General features: G+C 42.9%; 2 protein-coding genes and 1 long non-coding RNA gene across 3 annotated transcripts in view; 2 read left to right on the top strand and 1 right to left on the bottom strand.

Annotated features, from left to right (window-relative positions):
* Window positions 1-226: 226 nt before the first annotated feature.
* LOC122786666 lies at window positions 227-1,621 on the bottom strand. Its single transcript, XM_044053126.1, has 5 exons — window positions 1,308-1,621; window positions 1,070-1,144; window positions 757-986; window positions 364-542; window positions 227-260 (listed from the first exon to the last, which is right to left on the bottom strand). The coding sequence occupies exons 1-5, from the start codon at window positions 1,534-1,536 to the stop codon at window positions 245-247; spliced, it is 729 nt and encodes a 242-aa protein (XP_043909061.1). The 5' UTR covers window positions 1,537-1,621; the 3' UTR covers window positions 227-244.
* Window positions 1,622-13,331: 11,710 nt separating this feature from the next.
* LOC122786667 (PWWP domain-containing DNA repair factor 3A-like) lies at window positions 13,332-15,638 on the top strand. The gene is made up of 6 exons (XM_044053127.1): window positions 13,332-13,461; window positions 14,061-14,211; window positions 14,759-14,854; window positions 14,936-15,121; window positions 15,246-15,334; window positions 15,447-15,638. Exons 2-6 carry the CDS (start codon window positions 14,155-14,157, stop codon window positions 15,571-15,573), a joined length of 555 nt encoding a protein of 184 aa, XP_043909062.1. The 5' UTR covers window positions 13,332-13,461; window positions 14,061-14,154; the 3' UTR covers window positions 15,574-15,638.
* A 7,839-nt stretch (window positions 15,639-23,477) lies between these two features.
* LOC122786672 overlaps window positions 23,478-24,238 on the top strand; it is a 5,740-nt gene continuing 4,979 nt past the window's right edge. The window contains exon 1 of the long non-coding RNA XR_006362470.1: window positions 23,478-23,509. This is a non-coding gene — a long non-coding RNA (uncharacterized LOC122786672). The remainder of the gene's footprint in view (window positions 23,510-24,238) is intronic.

Here is a 24,238-nt window from a genome sequence, read left to right as displayed (position 1 = left end):
ATCTCCCTTTCCCTGGATTCTTAAACAGATGAGGGCAAATACAGACATTTACACAGTTACATTATACAAAATAAGCTGTACATTTATTATGTATATATTATGGCATTTGATGCAATAATTCCAAAATAACAGGCAAACATTCATACATTTGTTAAATTGTGGTGTTACACATGAAGAAATATAAATTTAGCTTACATGTCCAGTTGTTCCATAGATGTAATCAACAAAGGAGGACACCTCAGCATCACTGGCCAAAAAGACTCCATCAAAAAGAAATATATAGATGTGGGTTACATTTACAGTATAAAAGTCATTTTTAATTTTTGGCTCACTAGCATTTCATTGTACATGAATGTTACACACCCTGGTTGGCTTTTGAAACGATATAATTTGCGGTTCCCATCCACTGCAACTGCCAACATGGAGGGTGTGCATGCAGGGCACTGAAAATGCTGGACCTGAGACAGCTTTTCAACCTCAAATTTGGCATAGGCCCATTCGAGGAAGGCCCTCTGCATTGTGTCCCCACATATCTTACCACTCTGAGAGCAAAAGTGAGAAAACAAACAAAACAAACAGTAAGCAGTTAGTACACAACTGATGATATATCGAAGGTTGGCTTCAGACCGTGGTACTGGTGAAAAAAGGGCTCTGTCAAGAAATGTGTGCTGAAATTTTGAGGATTGTAAGAACAAGTCCAAACAATTAATCAGTTATTGAAAAGGTGATCCAAATTTAAACGACAAATTCACTCACTCGCCCGAAGAGTTTTGTTCGACACTCGAGCATGCTGACAAAAGCTTGTCGTGACATCCCTGGGGCAGTGATTTTTAGATCCTCATACGTGGTGAACAAGTCCACCATGTACAAGGTCTCAAAATTGACAGTGGCTGGCCAGTAACCACTTTCAACCAGATCGCTTATAGTCACTGACAAGGTTTTTCCACAGGAGCAGCTTACTGATGGAAGGAAGAGGTTGTATCTTCCTGTAATGTCAGAGAAAAACAATGATCTCTTGTTCACAAGATACAACAAACACAATATGAAGAAATAATAACAAAAATGTTACCATTCATTCCAATTAAAATAACTGTTTGCCCAGTGGAGCAGTCACAGCAGGGAGGAACGATTGGTAACATGCTATCTAAAAAGCAGAATAAGTTTACACATTAGAGTAAATGAAACCAAAAACTCAACAGTGAGGATTGTTTCTATCAAACACAACTTCATCTAGCATGTTTGTTGGAGTAAACCAGGGTTTGTGTAAAATGTAAAACAGCCTATATAACCTGAGACTTAAAAACGACCTTTTTCATGCTGCTGAACAAAAGTGGATGGTGGCAGGTGTCTGAAGAACCCCTCCACGATGGATGCTCTGTTATGAAGCACCAGGGCCTCATGTGTGGAAAGGTCACAGGCTGTGCAGTAGAGTGATCGTGGTAAACAGTCCCTACACATCACTACTGCAGCCTTGTGTCCACAATGATGGCAAACCCCCTCCTTGGGCTTCTCAGATGACAACATATTGTTCACCATGAAGGGCCTCAGCACTGTCCAATTTTCCAGAGAGGAAGTTTGCCTGTTCCTCCAGTGCGAGGGGAGAGGTTGTTCAGGACCACTTCCTAAGAGGTCTCGCACATCTTGAATGAGGGAATCTGAAAATGAAGAGGGAAGAAGGCAATGGTAAATCGGGGCAATTACCACATAACAAATGAAGAAACAAGTACTAAGGGAAAAAAGGAAAAACCTACATTTTCGATGGTCACATTTTCTCCAGTTGTGTCTTGAGAGTGAGAACAGGAGGGATTTACACTTGCACAAGAAACTGACCATCTTTGTCCTCATCAAGCCAAACACACACCTTTGTGGATTTCTCTGATCCTCCTTTTGTGTGTCCTTGCTGATCCACCTACATAATCAATAGAGCCACAGAATGAACAACCTCCCACCAAGGTTTATCACCAGCTACAAACATCTTATTATAAAACCAATGTTATATATAATGGTATTACATTGTAAAAACTCAGATCTGTACTGACAGATAAGATCTGTACTGACTAGAAAACCCTTTCTACATTGAAAAAAAAGAAAAGAAAGTGAAACATTTTGTCAGTATATTGAATGAAACTCTAACTGGCTCTAAGTGTGAACTCAGCTCAGCACTATAGCTTGCATGTGAATAAAGACATTGAACCAGGTACTGAATAGTTCATTGTTTGGAGTGTTTTCAGTTTTGTACCTTGATACTTTTTCCTTGCTATACATCAGAGTCTATTAGGGCCTTAGACATTGTAATTAGCATGTAATTAGCATGGGACACTGAGATGTTATGTACCTTGCATTCATCCAGGAACGCATCAACCAGGAATATGGCATCGTCGGGGTCAAGTTGATCCATTTGCACAGCTTGGTCGTTATTTTTCCACGCTTGCTTTTCCTCCTTGTTTACCCTGTCCCGCTTCGTTTTCCTCGTTTATTTCCTCTTCTTCATCTTCTTCTTCCTCTTCTTCTTCCTCTTCTTCGTCTTCTTCGTCTTCTTCTTCTTCTTCGTCCCCTTATTCTTCGTGGGCCCATGACGCGCCAAACCCCATCAATGAGATCGCACCACACAGGAAGTTACAGGTTCCGGTAGATTTCAAAATTAAACACAGCGGACATTTGATCGTAACTCGTCACTTTGTCAATATTAGTTTCTCCCGCTGCCACGGAATAATGTGTCGATCGGCAAATCAACCTCAGACGCAAGGCATGTAGTTGTCGAGGGTTTGATCTGTCAGATCGCAAGGGTGTCCTATGTGTAATCTGGGGCCACAACCAAAACGTATCAGTTTCCCATTTTTCTGGCAAGCGAGCAAGCGAGTGATTATGTACATTCACTAAGTGAATATTATGAAATTAAAATATACATTTCTCTTTATGCAGAATCATCCTCAAAATAATGATTTTTTTTCACTAAAAATAAGAGAAATGTCCGCCATGTTTTTTGTTCTCACGGCCGGAATCTTGAAAGTCACGTGACCTGGACGCAAAAGAATAGGCAGAAAAAAATGTAACAGTCATACAAGATTACATTGAGATTGCGGAAGGTTATTGACCGGGTTTGACTGGGTGTTGGAGTGGGGGTGACAATGTCCATGGTGATGGCTCGGTGGCCAGATATTGTGAGGTCGGATAGTGTAAGGTTGTGGACTGAGAGTGGGGCTGAGGAGCAGACGAGGTCGAGGATATGTCCATGGAAATGCGTGGGTGAGTTGACATGTTGTGTGAGGTTAAGGCAATTTAATATGTCCAGGAAGTCTGCAGTGAATTTTGAACTTGGAGTGTCGATGTGGATGTTGAAATCACCAAGGAGGAGAACAAATGGAGAGATGGAAGAGAGCTGGGTATAGAAGTCTGTGAAGTCTGAGAGAAATGATGTACAGTTTTGGGGGGGACGGTAGATTATGGCAATGAGAAGTGACCGAGAACCAGGAAGTCGGAAAACCAGGTGTTCAAATGATGATGTGGGTGGAATGGAGATGGGGCGGAGATTGAGTCTGTTGTGGTAGATGACAGCGATGCCTCCCCCCTACGGTCAGGTATCCAGTTGGTGTTGTTTGGTTGAATGCGATCTGTAATCTGATGGTTTATGCCAGGTTTCGGTAACACAGAATAAATCCACTTCACTGTCCAGTATAAATTCGTGCAAAAGGAGACTTTTATTGTTGACTGACTGGGTGTTGAGTAGAGCTGTCTTCAGAGGCTTTTGTTGGGAAGTCCTTGTGGCGGAAGTTGAGACAGGGAGGAGGTTGAAATTAGTCATGTGACCGTTGCGCGGATGACGTATGCGGATGTTGCTGCGGATGGAACAGAGCGTGGGAATGCTGTTTTCGGTGGTGGAATGGAGGATGAATCTACGACGTGAGCCACGATGGATGTCCGAGGAGGGAGGTGCGCAGTGGTTTAGGCTGAGGAGCTGCATGGACGTGTACCAGAGTGCCAGTGCTGGGTGGTGGATAGTGGTGTGAGATGACAGTGACAGTATGGTCAGCAGATAGGCAACGACAAGCGGCAGCATAGCTGACAGGCTGCTCCGGAGTGCGGACCGGCTGGTGACCTGGTTGTAGGCCGGTGCTTGGGCAAATTTTCTAATTTTCTCTGGGATCCCGGAAAAAATGAGGAAGATGCAGAAGCGACAGTAAAGAACTTTATTATCAAACAAGTCAAACTCCTGGCAGACACCGTCAAAAATCGTCTAGGAGGGAGACGACAGGAAGGCCAGCGACCACGTCCGATTGTCGTAAAATTCGAACACTTTAAACGAAAGGAGTTGGTCAAGAGCCGAGGCAGGGAGCTGTGAGGAACGGACTTCAGCGTGAACGACCAGTTCCTGAAAGAGATCCTGGAGCGACGCAGGAGACTGTTCCCAGTGAGAAGAAAGTTTATTGACGGCGGATCCCGGGCAGTAATTGCAGTGGAAAAGCTCTACGTCAACGGTCAGTTATACCAGGACAAAGAGGGAACCCCTTGGCTCTACTAAACACAGTAAACCAATATATCGCCCACATTAAATCAATACAATAAAACCACAATTAAACCCGCACTCACATTATTCCCCCGCTCCCTCATTCAATCCGTCACTAAATTCACAATCACTGCACATCTCCATAACGTACACCGAGGTAAAAAAAAAAGCATAACACGGTAAGAATATTGTTGGACTTTGGTTGGTTATTTCTGTCACTGTGTTTTTCATGTTTATGTTTTTATGTTTTTCTATGTTCATGTATTTCTAGAATATACTAGGGTGGAGGATAAAGTGGTAAATGATGACTGACTGACCATTTACAACATGTATCCTGTAATTAATGACCACATCAAAACGAGGCCCCTGCATATAACAGCACAAACGCGTGCACTCTCTCTCTCTCACACACACACATATACATACATACACATGCCGAACGCGTAAACTCACGCACATACACACACTTCCACATACAGGCTGCAGTATTGCAGTTTATCAGACAGACAGTTGCACACACATGCACATAATACACACACAAACATGTCACAGGCACATAGACACATACACACACATCCACATACAGGCTGTAGTTTCGCACATAGGCTGTCAGACAAGCACACACACACATGCATACACGGGAGCACACACACCCTGTGTTGAACATCAGCCTGTGCACATGCACAGAGAACACACACAGGCTACACTAGATAAGTAGATATGGTTAATAAGATGAACACACTCAGGCTTGTCACTTGGAATGTGCGTGGAATTGGCTCGAAACATAAAAAACATAAAGTCCTCAACCACCTAAATAGTCTCCAAGCGGACATTGTCTTACTACAAGAGACTCACTTAGCTAAGTCAGATTGCCAGCTCACCTCATCACAATTTCCCCACATATACACAGCAAGCTACAACTCTAGACAGAGAGGAGTCGCCATCATGATTAATAGAAAATTAAACTTCATACATAAGAACACTATGATAGACCCAGAAGGTAGATTTATAATACTTCACTTATTAATCAATAATACAAACTTCTGTATATCTAACATATATGGTCCTAATGTTGATGACCCCTCCTTTTTTCACACCACCTTCTCCTCACTGTCCACTCACTTAGACACAACACTGATAATAGGAGGGGACTTCAACATGGTACTCAACCCAGAACTTGATAGGCTCAGTAAGGCAGGAACAACACGGAACTGGCAATCAACAGAAACACTTAAACAATGAGTGATGATGGTCTTTGTGATGCTTGGCGCTCTTGTCATCCAGCTGATAAAGAATACACCTTCTTCTCACCTGTACACAACTCCTACTCTAGAATTGACTTCTTTCTCACCAACAGCTCAATTCTATCAGACGTCACAGACACTTTGATTCACCCTATCACCATTAGTGACCATGCACCAGTTTCACTAAAGATAACTAATAAGGCCATCACACCACCAATCAGAAACTGGAGATTTAATACAGCATTACTAGATGATCCAAATTTCATCAAATACTTTGAAAAAGAGTGGTTAATTTTTCTAGAAACAAACGACCTGCCAGGAACACAACCAGATGTCCTCTGGGAGGCAGCATAAGCAGTTATGAGGGGTAGAATAATCTAATTCAAACGACAACATAAAGTAAAAACATTAGAGACTGCCTATACTGCATCCCAAGATGAGAACTTGCTGAATACTGTAAGAAAATTAAAACTCGGATTAAACAAAATAATAGACAGGAAAACACAGTTCCAACTGGAGAGATTACGCTTGGAAAACTTTGAACATAACAATAAATCCAGTAAATAACTTGCTAACCAACTTAAATTAAACAAAGAAAAAACAACTATCCACTCTATAAAAGACTCAGACGGTAAACTAACCCATGCACCGGAAGAAATAAACAAAATTTTTAGAGATTTATATAAAAACTTATACTCATCAAACAATAATTCATCAAGTACAGACATAAACACATTTCTAAACTCCATAGATCTACCAAAACTTAATAATGAACAGGTTAAGTCTATGGAGTCCCGTATCACAATAGCTGAACCGAATGTGGATCTGAATAAAAATCAAGGAAAGTAACACTCTCCCCACACACATAAATACAGCACATATCTGTCTCCACCTCAAACCTGAGAAAGACCCGTCACTCCCATCCAGCTATCGCCCTGGGGGTGTGGTTTTGGTCTGAAACAGCGCGGCTGACGAGAGCGTCAGTGAAGAGATATTTTGATCGTCTCGTTTGCAGCGATTAGGAGGTTTTTAATCATGAAAACAAGTTAATATATGTAAGTAGACCTCCATAACTAACATATATGTGACCGTGAAAACAAGTTAATATATGTAAGTAGACCTCCATCACTAACATATATATGTGACCATGAAAACAAGTTAATATATGTAAGTAGACCTCCATAACTAACATATATGTGACCATGAAAACAAGTTAATATATGTAAGTAGACCTCCATAACTAACATATGTGTGACCATGAAAACAAGTTAATATATGTAAGTAGACCTCCATAACTAACATATATGTGACCATGAAAACAAGTTAATATATGTAAGTAGACCTCCATAACTAACATATATATGTGACCATGAAAACAAGTTAATATATGTAAGTAGAGCTCCATGAAAACTAACATATACGTGACTATGAAAACAAGTTAATATATGTAAGTAGACCTCCATAACAAACATATATATGTGACGGTGAAACAGTGGAACATGTAGACTGCAGCCAGAAACTCCTGAACGCTGAGATGAACAAAGCAGAAGACTGATTTCTGGAAGATCACACTCTCTCTTCTGAAGATCTCTGTACAAACTCCTGAGTACACCGAGGCCTCTGTCACACTAAGACCACACCGCTCCAGATCTTCTTGGTAGAACATGATGTCTCCTTTCTGCAGATGCTCAAAGGCCAACCTCCCCAGCTTCAGAAGAACGTCCCTGTTGGAGTTCATCAGCTCCCGTAGACTCATCTCACGTCCTTTATTGTACTTGTTCTTCTTCCTCTTTGTTTGAACCAGCAGGAAGTGTGAGTACAGGTCAGTCAGGGTCTTGGGCAGCTCTCCTCTCTGCTCTGTGGTCAACATGTAATCCAAAACTGTAGCACTGATCCAGCAGAAGACTGGGATTTGACACATGATGTGGAGGCTCCTGGACGTCTTGATGTGTGAGATGATTCTGCTGGACAGATCTTCAGATCTGGATCTCTTCCTAAAGTACTCGTCCTTCTGGTCGTCAGTGAAGCCTCGTACTTCTGTTACCCTGTCAACACATGTAGGAGGGATCTGATTGGCCGCTGCAGGTCGAGAAGTTATCCAGATGAGAGCTGAGGGAAGCAGATTCCCCTGGATGAGGTTGGTCAGCAGCACGTTGACTGATGACCTGTGTGTGACGTCAGAAACCGGCGTCCTGCTGCTGAAGTCCAGTGAGAGTCTGCTTTCATCCAGGCCGTCAAAGATGAACAAAGGTTTACAGACAGCGAGCTCCTCTGCTCTGACCTTCTCTAATGTTGGATAGAAAACATGGAGCAACGTGAGAAGACTGTGCTGCTGATCTCTGATCAGGTTCAGCTCCCTGAACGAGAGGACAATCAGCAGATTCACATCCTGGTTTTCCAAACCCTCGGCCCAGTCCAGAGTGAACTTCTGCACCGAGAAGGTTTTTCCAACACCAGCGACACCGTTGGTCAGGACGACTCTGATTCTCCCCTGCTGGTCAGGTAAGGCTTTAAAGATGTCGCAGCACTTGATGGGAGTGTCCTGGACCATCTTCTTCTTGGAGGTCGTCTCCAGCTGCATCACCTCATGTTGAGTATTGACCTCTTCACTCTGTCCCTCTGTGATGTAGAGCTCAGTGAAGATCCTGTTAAGGAGGGTTCTACTTCCTGTTCCTTTAGTTCCTTCAGTCACATGTTCAAATCTGCTCCTCAGAATGATCTTATGTTCATCTAGAACCTTCTGCAGACCAACATCTGCTGAAAGACAAGAGACAAAGAATGTGAGCAGCTGAGGATTATTTTCATCAGTGTCATGTTTTTCTGTGACGTTGTTGTTTTATGTTGTTTGTTGCCAAATGAAAAACTACATTTTCACTGTAATGACTTGAATAACTTTATTCTGAAAGACTGAATCATTCTAGAAGAACTGGGATGATTGTGAAGGAAAGAGTATCATCTGCATACAAGAGAACAATCATGAGAGAAAAGCAGCAAAATGAGGGGAAACCTTCATTTCTTCAACCTGCAGGGGGCAGCAGAGAGTTAAACTCCATCATGGAGTTAACATGAGTCACATTTTTAACTTTTAAACTGTTTTCTCCTGTTTTTCCATTTCTAAAGTCTGCTAGTGCTGATGGGAGCTGCTCTCCTTATGAGTCTTACCAAAGATGCTCTGTGGTCCACGTCCTGTCCTGGGTCTTTGTCCACACTGGGGACAGCAGGAGTCTCCTGGTGGACCAGATTGGTCCCAGTATGAGGAGATACAGTGTCTGCAGAACCGGTGACCGCAGCTGGTGGAGACTGGATCCTTCAGGACGTCCTGACACAGAGGACAGCGGGACGTCTGCTCGTCCACAGAAACAGCAAACTTGTGTCTGTGGAGACATTTCTTTATCACTGACACGTCAGGGACAGGTGGACATGTGTCTGTGGAGACATTTCTTTATCACTGACACGTCAGGGACAGGTGGACATGTCTCTGTGGAGACATTTCTTTATCACTGACACGTCGGGGACAGGTGGACATGTGTCTGTGGAGACATTTCTTTATCACTGACATGTCGGGGACAGGCGGACATTTCTCTGTGAAGACATTTCTTTATCACTGACACGTCAGGGACAGGTGGACATGTCTCTGTGAAGACATCCTTACAGCTTTGTCTCACAGTGGTTCTGATGGACTGTTGTAAAGGTCTAACCCTGAGGCTCATCCTCACACTCTCTCTGACTCGTCAATGGTTTGACTCATTGATCCGTTTCATCAGATTCTGGATCAGTTCAGTTCAGTCTGTTGCTCACACACACATTTAGTTCTTCTTCCTTCACAAAAGTCCAATCAAAGACGTTTCCCTCCAACAGATGGAGGTTATTTCTTATCTTAATTCAAGAGCATATCATATTGATTTGAGAGCATTATTTATTGAGTCTCTTACTTTGTCTCTGAGGCTCCAGGTTCATGACTGAAGCATAAAGGTTGGTCCATAGACTGGTCACTCTTCACAGACAGACCGCTGGGTCCTGGAGACTCTGCTCTCTGTCTCTGGTTCTGACCTCTGCAAACACAAACATCACATGATCACTGATGATGGTCTTTGTTTAGACACTTTGATCACAAACAGATTTCAGGTTTACAGACTGTGGTCGCTGATCTTTGTGTAAAGACTGATCCTCTACAGCAGTGGTGCCAAACTGGCGGCCCGCGGGCCATATGTGGGCCTTCAATCGATTCCATGCGGTCCCCCCACTTAAATATCATGTTATAATACAAACATGGCCCACGACCTCACCTTGTTTTAAACACAGTGTGTAGCTGAGGCACAGCTGCCAGCGAGGTGATAGAATATATGTTTTTAGAACAGTAATAATAAGACATTCGCTCATAATGATCACATTATTAAATTTATGACATAAAACATTCAATTACATATATAAATAAGCTTGTTAGGGACCGAGCCACGAATGGCAGTGGCTGAAACTGCTCCTGGCACAAATTTGTGTGAGAAAACCATTGTTATCCTTCTTCTTATTATTATTATTATCATCATTATTATAATATGTATTATCATCATTATTATTATTATCATTATATTATTATTATTATTATTATTATTATAAAGCACCAATTTGTACTTGACACATGAAAGGTGAAAAGTTGTCAAAAGGTTCCGTGGATTCAAAAGTGAGGTCAGGGAACTGCTGCACTCCCCGACTCCCCATCATCAGTCCTAGTTTGATGGTTTCATTACAGTTGTCCACTGTTGAACTGTGCCCTCAGTTATTCTTTGTTTATTTGTATTGATTGTTTATTGATGTTGGGCAAACTTCATGTGTGAAAGTGACGAGCCACCTGTGATACTGAGCATGTTCAATCAAAGCTGCGTCTGATTGCAGTTCATGAGCGTGGAGCAGAGTGATGGAGAAGAGCGTCTTCTTTCTTTTCCTTTAAGTTCGTGCTGATCTGGGTTCGCCACGTGTCGCCGCTGTATGACCTTGCTCTGCCGACATCCACGTTATTATTTGCGTCATTTGAAATAAATGTGTATTTGATATGAACAGATTGATTTTGTATCATAAACAGTATCACAAAGTATACGTGTGATATCATGATGCAAGATTGTGTTTTAACTTGAAGCTCGTGCTACTGAACACTTGTTTTTTGACGACTCTATGTTCCGTAGTCCGGCCCCCTCTTGACCAGAATAGACGCTCATTGGCCCCCAGGTCATTAGAGTGTGACGGCCCTGCTCTACAGGTACAGTCAGCATTTAGACATGACGGTAGTCAGAAATCTACAGGACCTGATGGTTTCTCAGCCTCTGTGCTAAAAAACTGCTCTCCTGAACTTCATGATGCTTTCTGTGCAATCTTTGAAAAACTGACAGAGAATCCTGTTGTTCCAGAGCTATGGAAGCGTTCTATTATCATTCCTGTGCTGAAGCTCTCATGTCCGGCTGAAAACAACACAAACAAGTACAGGAAATACAGTGTTTCCAAAGAGTTATGGTCAATATGATCAAGCCTGCTATTTCTGAACATTTAGACAAAGATCAATACAATGGATGTCATCATGATGACGTGCAGTGAGTCATGTGACCCAAGGACAACTGCAGCTGGTTTAAAAACTCACAGCTGATGACAAATGACTTTGATGTCGTTGTAGAACCAATCACATGAAACTTTCTAGTGACTTTTTCACTCACTTCTAGTTGAGTTTTCCACTCGTTTATTGTGTTTAGCGCACAACAAAGTCTGTTGTTGTCTTGTTGTCAGTGCATTGTTACAAGTTTTCTCAGGACAAAAGTTTTTATGACGGTAAAACAGCTGTGTGTGTGTGATTCTGTCTTTGTGAGGACACAGGTTTGGTTGTGACTTCTTCACAGGACAAAGTGTCTCTTACTTTGTCTCTGAGGCTCCAGGTTCATGACTAAAGGTTATAGGTTTTCCCATAGACTGGTCACTCTTCACAGACAGACCGCTGGGTCCTGGAGACTCTGCTCTGTCCTCGTCTTCCTCCACACAACCACTCATCTGCTGGACTTCAGTCATTCTGAGACACACACACACACACACAGGTTGATCACAGATTTACTGATGCAGAAATTTAGAAGATGTGTGTCTCTACCTCATCTCCCTCTTGTCCTTTCTCTCCCCCCTTTCTGTCCCCCACCTCTCCTCTGTCCCCCATTTTCCTTTCACCCCGACCGGTCGAGGCAGATGACCGCACATGTGTGAGTCTGGTTCTGTCAGAGATTTCTTCTTCTGTTAAGAGGGAGTTTTTTCTCTCCACTGATGACTAGTGTTTGCTCATTGTGTGAACTGTTGTGTTTCTCTGCTCTCCTTGATGTTGTCTATGTACAGACCTGAGATCATGTATGTTAAGATTTGGCGCTATACAAATACAATTGAATTGAATAAACCGTCCCAATATACAGATTTACAGAGAATAACTTGTTTTCTACTGTAAAGTGTAAACCTCATATATAAAAAGCACGTCTTCTCTTTGTTGTTGTCATGAGTCTGTGCAAATGAGCTCCTCACTGACTTATCACTGCTCCACTCAAAGCATCATATTGAAAGCACTTTAAAGAGTTACCTCTCAGTTTGAGTGGAAAATCTCCTTCATGTTTCCTGGAGGACGTCTGATGTGGATCTGTGTTCAGTCCAGTGATCACACGAGAGAAAACTGTAACACATCAGGAGTTTTCTGTCAGAGAAGGTGTTTTATGAAACCTGCTGTTCATGTCACTTACATATTTGTGCCAGTAGATGGTGCTAGGCTACTCTGTATGTGACTGAAGGGCTGTTGTCTGCATTCAAGTCAGCTGATGAGCTCAGTTTTGAGAGCAAAGTGAACTTTGACCCTGGATTACTTCAAAGGTTCACAGTAAAAGTACTTCATACGACTTGTGCATTAAACACTTATAGTACTTGAACCTACTCAATCATGTCATTATTTTCATAAAAATATATAATATGAATATATGACATTATTATTTCACTTTTAATCCAAATGATCATTTATAATCGTTCATTTAATCTCATTTAACATTGTGTTCGCGTTTGACGGGACTTTATGTTTCGGTTTGGACGCTTGAGTAGAATTGACATAAAGAAGAAAACATGACGCACTTGTGGAAGTTTCCATTCTAATCTGTCAGGATTAAGCAGTACATATACTTCATGACTGTACTTAAGTACACATTCCACGTATTTGTACTGCAACTTTGTTATTTCTAGCAACTTTGACTACATTTTATATCAGAAATGATTTTTGATACTCAAGTAGAGTAAATGTCAAACTTTAAGACTTTTACTCAAGTCTCACTTTAAGGTACTTGACTCACACGCACTAAATCATCATATATCATCATATATCATCATATATTATCATCATAATCACGTCATCACTCACCAGTCTGTCCTCGTGCTGCGCAGTTCAAATGGCGACTGAAGCAAAGTTACAGAATAGTTACTTTCACTTTCTCTTACAGGAAATGAGTCGAGCAGGAAATAAAGGAGAAGGGTCTACGAAACGCCCCTTCACTCAACGAAACGCCCCTTCACTCAACGAAACGCCCCTTCAAACTACACGACACTCTGATTGGCTCTCAAGAGACTGCGTCTGAAACGTGATGAAGTTTACGTTGACCGAGTATGAAGAGAGAACCCGAAAAAGTAACACGGGAAAAACACGGGAAAATGACGGAGGAAAAGGTAAGAATGGATAAAAAACACATTTTGATATTGAACACTGGATGAATAGTCATTATTTGTATCCATTAAATCAATCAAGTGCAGTTTATTAACCAGTAATGTCTGCATGCTGTAACGATAGCGATTGTAACAGCAAGCAAGACGCAGCGATTTTCTCCCTTTTTTTTCTTTTTTTCCTTTTTTTCTTTTATTTATATGTACAGGTTATAACATTGTCTCATTTTCAACCAAGAAACGTATACGATAAACTATATGATCTCTATATATTAGTATTTATCTGTTTTTTAATCTTTAAATGACTCTGACAAGTTGCACACAGCTTTGCTCATTTGAAAACGTGTGACCTCAGTTCTACAATTGTTAAGATAAAAGATTTGATGATGAATAATATTTTTCATGTTTAGAAATGAGAAGTTCTGTTGAATCACAGTCAACAGTGTCATTTGATTTGATTTATTTCAGTTAGCCTGCATATATTTTAGGACAGGGAAAGTCTTAAAGGCAAATGCAGTCCAGTGTATTACTACTTGATTCTGGATTTAAAATGTTTCCATGTTAAAAATACAAAATACAATTTTAATTTACATTTTCTCTTATAGAGCAACACTACGTTCAGTGAAGGAGCAGACCCTGAGCTGAGGAGATGCGACTCGGACACTTATCAGTGTCTGATCTGCACAAAAAAGGGGAGCTATGCAAAGCTTGTGGCTCATCTGCAGGGACACCAAAGGTCAATGGTGGAGTATGGTGGTAAGTCCTAAATTATCAAATTTTTTTTTCATTTCAACGCTGCAAGGCTTTAATTTCCCCATGAGCCTTATGTATTATTAAATGTGATGTTATTTCTGTTTGTCCTGACCATGGATAACTGTGACCATCAAACTATTCAACTCATCCATTTGAGTATCAGAAACTCAAAATAAGTAAAGTAAAGTAAACCACCATTTCATCTATGTGTACTGTACTTCATGTGTGTAGAATCTTAAGTCAATGTGTATTTTATTTTCACTCTTGTTAAGAATTTAGATATTGAGAAAAAGTTTCAAGATTCCTGCATTTTTATAGATGCCCCTGATAATAATGATTGTTCTCAGAAGTAATGTAACAATTTGCCTCTCAGACAGGCTTATCTGTATATCCATTTAGGGCAGTGATGTTACTGTGGCCAAACAAGTTGCCAGCCAGGATGACACCTCTTATCAGAGGAAGTGCAAATAATCAGGGAAAGAAAATGTCTTATTCAAAGTTCTTAATCACATGTATTCAGTGTTGCATATTATGTGTAATTTAATTTTAGGAAAGGGCCCAACAAGCCCAACAGAAGCGACGCGAGGCATGTTGTCTGTTAACCAGTGTAATCACAGAGGATCAGGGCATGCTGCAACACCTTAAAGTGAGTGACAATGGCATTTAGTGTGGTGTTTGTGTATTTGTATATGAATACCCAAACTAAAATCCTAAACAATTTTTATAGAACATCATCACAGGCAACACGGTGTCTCCTTGGGCCAAGAAACAGGACAGGGTCATCCTTCTTTTTGAAGATGATGAACAAGTGGACAAAGTCATGCACTTCTTGTCTGAAGTACTTGAACGTACTGAGACAGACAAGAAGTCTGCAGATCCAGTGGCATTCGTAATGGATGTACTTTTGCCAGAGGTGAGATCTCAGACACTGACACTGATTTGTAGACTACATGTGTTATATGACTGCATATGTCTGTCTCCTTTTAACACATGGTCACTGTCTAACACAATCTTAAATCTTAATCTTCATGCCACAGGCAACAGTACATGCCCTCGGAGCTGTTCACTCCATCTCCCTGGACAAAGCCAAGGAGATGTACATGCGTGGCACAGAGTTTGACTCAAGGTAAGCCGGATAGTTTAGGAAACTGTTAATCCAATTTTCAGTTTATATCTTATTATGTATTTGAGTGTCTTTAACGACTTCATTATTTTGCTATATCATTTTGTCTTGTCAGCGAGATAACCCAGCTTGGGGAACAGCTTCAGAGCCACATTTCCTCAAAAGCGAGGCAGAAACTGGATAGCTTCCTGAGCAATTACAAGAAAGCCTTGGAGTGTGAGGAATTCCTCAGGCGCCTGTAATCCCTGGGTAGTGAATGTGTCTGCTGGATAGTCTGTTGTGTATAAAATAAAGAAAATATATCATTCATCACTTGTATTCATTACATGGATTTGAAAGTTATACAACTTTCTGTGCAGAATCAAGGGTTTCAGTGCATTTGTTTTACTTTCATCAAAAGACCCACTGATGTCCAACTGGCTGGGTTTGATTCAGATACCAATGTGTCACATATCTTCCTGGAAATAGGTAACATCTCCTTAATGACATACTCAGCAGATCTTGTCTACTTAACTTCTGTCTACCACCACCTGGACCACACCAGCACAGAATTTAAGGAGGGTTTCTTTCAGATTAAAGACCTGATCAAGTAGACTTTTATTAGTTCTAATCGTTGTTCTGTCCAGTTGAACAACATGTCAAACTACAGACTAATAAGACATTCAATAAATGTAGGCCTATATTAAACACACCTTTTTGTAACATACAGGTTGCCATGATGTTGGAAGTTTGCAAAAACAAATGAAATTATTCAAAGTGTGTGTTCAAAGTGGAATTTGTGATATTATATTGTATAAACATTGTATAAACGTGATATTATATTGTATAAACGTGATATTATATTGTATAAACATTGTATAAACGTGATATTATATTGTATAAACGTGATATTATATTGTATAAACGTGATAATTATATTGTATAAACGTGATAATTATATCACATAAACGTGATATTATATTGTATAAACGTGATAATTATATCACATAAACGTGATACTATATTTTATAAACATGATAATTATGTCACATAAACGTGATATTATATTGTATAAACGTGATAATTATATCACATAAACGTGATATTATATTGTCTTAACGTGATAATTATATCACATAAACGTGATAATTATGTCACATAAACATGATATTATATTGTATAAACATGATAATTATATCACATAAACGTGATATTATATCACATAAACGTGATACTATATTGTGTAAACGTGATGTTCAAAGAACTTTTCCAATCAGCATTTATATATTTTAGCAGTTTGGCTATAACATTTCATAGTTTACAAAATGACATTAATTATTCACAAATTTCACAGAAAGAACATTTCTGTGTTCATAGAAGTCAACACGAGTATTTATTCTCCTCTATTCCTGTCGCACACCGGGATAAAAGTCTCTTGTCAACAAGTGTCCATGAGATACGCGTGTGTAAATAAAGTTTCAATAAAAGAAGACGTTATCACGTTAGTAAACGTCATCACGTTAGTAAACGTCATCACGTTTCAGACGCAGTCTCTTGAGAGCCAATCAGAGTGTCGTGTAGTTTGAAGGGGCGTTTCGTTGAGTGAAGGGGCGTTTCGTTGAGTGAAGGGGCGTGGTTCTGCGGGTCTGCAGCTGGACCTACTTGGAATAAAGAGGCAGCGCGAGAGTTCTACATCTACGTTTAAAGTTAAAGTTAGTTTTTATTAATCCCCTTAGGGAAAGTATTCCTCTGCATTTTGACCCATCCTAGAATTAGGAGCAGTGGGTGGCAGCCCGGGGAGCATTGGGGGTTGGGTACTTTGCTCAGGGGTACCCCAGCCCTTTTTGGCCGGGTGGGGATTTGAACCGGCGACCCTCCGGTTACAAGTCAAGTTCCCTTTCCCCTTGGCCACAGGCTGTTTGTGGACTTGAATGTATTATATGAATATAATGTCAATGTAAGAATGATATTAATAGAATGATAACTGTGAATTGAACACATTCACTGGTCAAGACAGTCTAGCTGCAGACCTGCACTGTCAGGACCCTTCGTTGCAGACCTGCACTGTGAGGTCTCCTGCACTGTCAGGACCGGAAGTTGATTCGAAGCCTTTCAAAATAAAAGCGACCATACCGGAAGCACGCATTTTTCGTTCCCAATGTTTCTTGGATCTTTATTTTATGTTTACAATGTAAATATGTTTATGTGTATCCATGTGTTTTATGAAAGAGATTTTTTTTAAAAAAACCTGTATATCTTTCCAGTTCAACTGTATAAGGTGAAAAAACTCAGGAAAATGTCAAGATAAAAAACGAACAAAATATTATATATATAAAAAAGAAAATACAAAACGTTATGACCACTTCTAGGGTTATTCTACAGATAATCAGTGCAAACTACATGTACAGCTATTGTTATCATCCCCTATAAACATTATTAGCCTACTCAAAACATGCAATATTTTAATTTAATATAATTCACAAAAAGGACAGCTGTTAGTTTAGTCTGCACTACAAATTCATATTGAAACAATACATCTCTGTAAATACACCTTAATGTAAAAGCCCCATTGAAGTCCATTACCATTCCTCACATGGAGTTAACGACTGTCCTAAAGTACATAAGAAATTATTCATTTCATGCTTTTGTTACATCTAGGTTACTGTAATTCCTTATTATCAGGATGTTGTGTGTTAGAATCCTTCAGTTCATTCAAAATGCTGCAGCACGAGTTCTGACAGGAACTAGAAAGAGAGACCATATAACTCCAGTGTTAGCTTCTCTACACTGGCTCCACGTACAGTTTAGAATTCAATTTAAAATCCTCCTCCTCACGTACAAAGCACTTAATGGTCACGCCCCTTCATACCTGAAAGACCTAGTCTTACCTTATCACCCTAATAGACCACTTAGGTCACAAAATACAGGTTTACTTGTGGTTCCCAGAGTCTGTAAGAGTAGAATGGGAGGCAGATCCTTCAGTTACCAGGCTCCTCCTCTCCTGTGGAAGCAGCTTCCAATGACAGTTCGGGAGGCGGAGCCTCTCTCTGTATTTAAAGTGGACATATTATACCCTATTTCCCCCATTAAAATAGTTCCCTGGTGTCCTAATGAACATGTCAGTGACATGCTTTGGTCAAAATACCATAAGGATGAAGAATCATAGTAGTTCAATAACCCTGCTAAACCCGCCCCTCAGAACGCTCGGTTTTCGTGCATGGTCCCTTTATCAGAATCAGAATCAGAATCAGAATCAGAAGAGCTTTATTGCCAAGTACGATTTGCACATACAAGGAATTTGTTCTGGTGTCATTGGCGCATAACAAGCATACAAAAATTTTTAAAAGTGAACAGTAAACGTATATATACACAGTATATAAATGTTTTTAAAGATGAAAAAGAGCACTACAGAAAGAGCAGTAAAGAGCAGTAAAGAGCAGTACGACTGGGCAGAAGTGAGTAACAGTGCAAAGTGTAATAAGTAATAGTAATGGTAATGACGTTAATATAACGCATAAAAGGATGTAATGATAATGTGACATGTAGAGGCAGAGGAGGAGTGTGAGGAGTCAGAGTGTCAGGGGGGGTCTCCGGGCCTTGTTGATAAGGCTAGTAGCAGACGGGAAAAAACTGTTCTTGTGGCGTGAGGTTCTGGTCCTGATGGACCGCAGCCTCCTGCCAGAGGGGAGTGACTCAAAGAGTTTCTGTCCGGGGTGGGAGGGATCAGCCATAATCTTTCCTGCACGCCTCAGAGTTCTGGAGGCGAACAGGTCCTGGAGAGATGGAAGATTGCAGCCGATCACCTTCTCTGCAGACCGAATGACACGCTGCAGTCTGCCCTTGTCCTTGGCCGTGGCAGCAGCGTACCAAATGGTGATGGAGGAGGTGAAGGATGGACTCAATGATGGAGGAGTAGAAGTGCACCATCATTGTCTTTGGCAGGTTGAATTTCTTCAGCTGCCGCAGGAAGTACATCCTCTGCTGGGCTTTTTTGATGAGAGAGCTGATGTTCAGCTCCCACTTGAGGTCCTGGGTGATGATAGTTCCCAGGAAGCGAAGTGTCAATTGTGGAGTCACAGAGGTTGATGGGTGCAGGTGAGGCTGAGTTCTTCCTGAAGTCCACAACCATCTCCACTGTCTTTAGAGCGTTGAGCTCTAGGTTGTTTTGGTTGCACCAAGTGACCAGCTGGTCAACCTCCCACCTGTAGGCGGACTCGTCACCATCAGAGATGAGTCCGATGAGCGTGGTGTCGTCCGCGAACTTCAGGAGCTTGACGGACTGGTGACTGGAGGTGCAGCTGTTTGTGTACAGGGAGAAGAGCAGAGGAGAAAGAACGCAGCCCTGGGGGGATCCGGTGCTGATGACCTGTGAGTCGGAGACATGTTTTCCCAGCTTCACATGCTGCTTCCTGTCAGACAGGAAGTCAGTGATCCACCTGCAGATGGAGTCAGGCACGCTCAGCTGGGAGAGCTGCTCCTGGAGCAGAGCCGGGATGATGGTGTTGAAGGCAGAGCTGAAATCCACAAACAGGATCCTGGCGTAGGTTCCTGCAGAGTCCAGGTGCTGGAGGATGTGGTGGAGGGCCAGATTGATTGCATCGTCTACAGACCTGTTGGCTCTGTAGGCAAACTGCAGTGGGTCCAGGAGGGGGTTGGTGATGGCTTTCAGGTGTGAAAGCACAAGCCGCTCAAAGGACTTCATAACCACAGAGGTCAGGGCGACGGGTCTGTAGTCATTGAGTCCTGTGGTCCTTGGCTTTTTGGGAACAGGGATTATTGTCGAGGTCTTGAAGCAGGCTGGCCCGTGACATGTCTCCAATGAGGTGTTGAAAATGTCTGTGAACACTGGAGACAGCTGATCAGCGCAGTGCTTCAAGCTGGATGAGGAGACAGAATCCGGACCAGCTGCTTTCCTGGGATTCTGTTTCCTGAAGAGTTTGTTGACGTCCCTCTCATGGATGGAAAGAGTCAACACTGAGGTGGGTGGGGAGGTGGAGGGGGGGACCTTTAAGGTGGGCATTGGTGGAGATGCCCAGGCCCCTGCTGAGGTGGGGGAGGTGTAGGTGAAACACTGGAGCTGGGGGAGTTGGGAGGTGTTGTGGGGGATGGTTTCAGGCCTGTCCCTCTGTCTTTCAAAGCGGCAGTAGAACTCGTTCAGGTCGTTGGCTAGGCGTTGGTCGTTAAAGGAGTGGGGGGCTTTAGGCTTGTAGTTGGTGATCTGCCTAAGCCCTTTCCAGACAGATGCAGAGTCGTTGGCTGAGAATTGGTGTTGGAGCTTCTCAGAGTACAGTCGTTTAGCCTCTTTCACCGCCTTGCTAAACTTGTACTTTGCCTCTTTAAGTCTGTCTTTGTCTCCACTCCTGAAGGCCTCTTCCTTATCCAACCTTAACCTTCTGAGCTTGGCTGTGAACCAGGGTTTGTCATTGTTGTAACTCACCCTAGTGCATGATGGAATACAGCAGTCCTCACAGAAGCTGATGTATGCCGTCACAGCCTCTGTGTACTCATCCAGACTGTTGGTAGCAGTCCTGAATACATCCCAGTCAGTAGAGTCCAAACACGCCTGTAGATCCTCCACAGCCTCACTGGTCCACTTCTTTGATGTCCTCACTACAGGTTTGCAGAGCTTTAGTTTCTGCCTGTAAGCAGGAATCAGGTGGACCATGACGTGGTCAGAGTGTCCCAGTGCAGCACGGGGGACGGCGTGATAAGCATCCCTGACTGTGGTGTAACAGTGATCCAGAATGTTCTCCTCTCTGGTCGGGCATTTAATAAACTGTCTGTACTTGGGGAGTTCGCGAGTGAGGTTTCCTTTGTTAAAGTCGCCTAGGACAATAACTAAGGAGTCCGGGTTGATCCGCTCCACACACAGTATCTGATCGGCGAGCATGCGCTGTGCGTCCTGCACGCTGGCGTGCGGTGGGATGTAAACACCGACCAGAATGAATGAAGCAAACTCACGGGGTGAATAAAAAGGCTTGCAGTTTATGATAAAAGATTCCAGGTCAGGAGAACAGTGCTGCTGAATCACTGTCGCGTCGTTGCACCAGCCACTGTTGATGTAAAAACAGATTCCTCCACCTTTAGTTTTGCCGGAAAGTTCCGTGTCTCTGTCCGCTCTGTAGAGTTGGAAGCCTGCCAGCTGCAGCGCAGAGTCCGGTATTAATCCACACAGCCACGTCTCCGTGAAGCACAAAACAGCCGATGAATAGAAGTCCCTGTTTTTTCCCAACAGCAGTTGTAATTCGTCCAGTTTATTGGCCAGTGAACGCACATTAGAGAGAAATATTCCCGGTAGCGATGTGCGTAATCCGCGCTGGCGAAGACGCACGAGCGCACCGGCCCGTTTCCCTCTCCTCCGGCGTTTCACTGCGTGGACAAAGGTGAGCACACCTTTGACCATAATGTCCAAAATTTCCAGTGTGGGGAGAAGAAAAGTAGGAAATAAGTCCGCTGGTGTTGTTACCCTGATGTTCATGAGCTCTTCTCTGGTGAAAGAGCTCCGGGTAGAATCGCAAAAGACGGAGTTAAAACACAAAACAAGACAAAACAACGCGCACCAACACACCGAGGCAACCATCCGCGGCGCCATCGTAACAATACTCGATGGCTCAATAACACTTGAAATGTGTTATTGAATGAGTTTGGTGTTTGCAAATGCAAATGAGACACAGGCAAACACACACCCACTTCTTCCAGGGGGTTTCTGATTTGTCCTCTTTACAGCGCTTTACAGCTCTATTCGTCTCCCCCTCCCTCCACTAGCTCTCTGACAATATCAACATGTCAGCGAGAGTGCCGTCACAGGAAGAGACGGCGAGCTGGCGATCACCGCGTAACGCGCCACCGCTGATCGCCAGCGGCGCGCTGAATAAACTTTATGTTGCTGTATCAGACCGGAGACTGTGCTCCGGAGACCTCACCACCGCTGACCAGCTCCGGTGCTCCGGCGAGCTGGCGATCAGCGGTGGCGATCACCGTGTAAGCGGAATAAACTGTATGTTGCTGTATCAGATCGTGTGTTCGTGTGTTCGCACCACTTCACATCAGACTGCGACCAGCGGTCGCCGTATTTAGTCAGGGGACGTATTTCACCGACGTACAAACACACAAATTGTTAAGAAAAGATCACATAGAGCTCATAACTGACCATTCTGACACGTCCTAATTAAACATATTTGTTCAGTACGTCCTCCATGACCGGAGCACAGACTCAGTCTGATACAATCACATAAAGCTACACTCTCTGTGTCACCGATAGCCTAAACTCGCCAGCGGCGCGCTGAATAAAATGTATGTTGCTGTATCAGACCGGAGACTGTGCTCCGGAGACCTCACCACCACTGACCAGCTCCGGTGCTCCGGCGAGCTGGCGATCAGTGGTGGCGATCAGCTGATCGCCAGCGGCAGTTTAGGCTATCGGTGACACAGAGAGTGTAGCACCGCTGCACAGAGAGTCAGCGGCGAGCTGCATAAACAGCTGCTTTATGTGATTGTATCAGACTGAGTCTGTGCTCCGGTCATGGAGGACGTACTGAACAAATATGTTTAATTAGGACGTGTCAGAATGGTCAGTTATGACCTCTATGTGACCTTTTCTTAACAATGTGTGTGTTTGTACGTCGCTGACTAAATACTGATGTGAACACACGTTTGCTGACTTTATCCGGCACATTAGCTTCATATATAAAATCCTCTGTAAAACACTGTGCTCCACTGTGCAGCACACTTGTCCCGCCGCGTTGACATAATACCGCTCTTTCTCCCTCGCCTGCACTCTCGCAGGGACAAGGTGGAGCTAAGGTGGAGCTTGCGAAGTAAACGTACTGGTGGGGCGGTAACATTCGCGGTGAAATGCGCATGCTGACGTCATAAGCGCAGGGAATTCAACATCGAGCGTTTTATCGCCTATACTTACAGTAAGCGGAACCACGAAAACATGACTGAGTATTGTTTTTCCACACTTTGGCGACTGGTAGGGCCCCCAGAGTCCCAAATATCAGTATTAAAATGGTTAAAAAGTTGATTTTGCATAATATGTCCCCTTTAAAGTTAAACTTAAAACTTTCCTTTTTGATAAAGCTTATAGTTAGAGCTGGTTCAGGGAAACCTGGACCATCTCTTAGTTATGCTGCTATAGAACTAAACTGCTGGGGGATTTTCCTGTGGTGCACGCACATTCACTCTCTCACACTCAGGGTATGAATATGACTTTTTATATGTCATTAACCTTGTCTCTTTCTCTCCCTAGTTTGTGTCTTTCCTTCCTTCTGTGGCAACATGTAGTTAGTTGTCCTGATAACTGTCAGGTGTGCTGCAGTTCCAACCAATCACGGTGGGAGACCGTGTGTAAAGCCCCTGTCAGGCTTCTGCTTGCTGGAGGCTGGGTCGCGTCACTCCTGTGCTTCCTCCATGTCCGCGTCCGTGTGGTGACAGGTTCGCTTGGGTGTTGCTGCTGGCTGCGCGCTGTTCACCGCTCCGTGTGCCACTCACTGTCTGCCGCTGGTCGCTCTCGGGGAGCGTCGATCCCTCTGTTCCACGCTGTGTTGGCCGGGATTGCCTGACCGGGTGACTGACTGTAGCGGCGCAGCGCCGACTAATCCGCCCATAGAACCGCTGCTGCTTTGCTGCTGCTCTGTTTCTTGCCTTCTTTGCCTCATTTAAAGAAATCATTTGGACTGATCGCTGTGCCTCACTGGAACTGTGTGTTTGCGGGACTAATTGTTTCGCTTGACTTTGATTAGTCTTACGTCGGACACTCACCGCTCCGCCATGGTCGACTCGGGTTCTGATCGCCTTGTCCGCTTATTCGACTGGCGATAGTGTCCGTGCCTGTGTGTGACACTGTGTGTGTGACACTGTGTGTGTGACACTGTGTGTGTGTGACACTGTGTGTGTGTGACACTGTGTGTGTGTGACACTGTGTGT

This window comes from Solea senegalensis, linkage group LG20 (assembly GCF_019176455.1).
Source record: "Solea senegalensis isolate Sse05_10M linkage group LG20, IFAPA_SoseM_1, whole genome shotgun sequence".
NCBI classification, from domain to species: Eukaryota; Metazoa; Chordata; class Actinopteri; order Pleuronectiformes; family Soleidae; genus Solea; species Solea senegalensis.
Note: the sequence above shows the minus strand (reverse complement) of the source record. Positions and strands in the feature narration are given on the sequence as shown.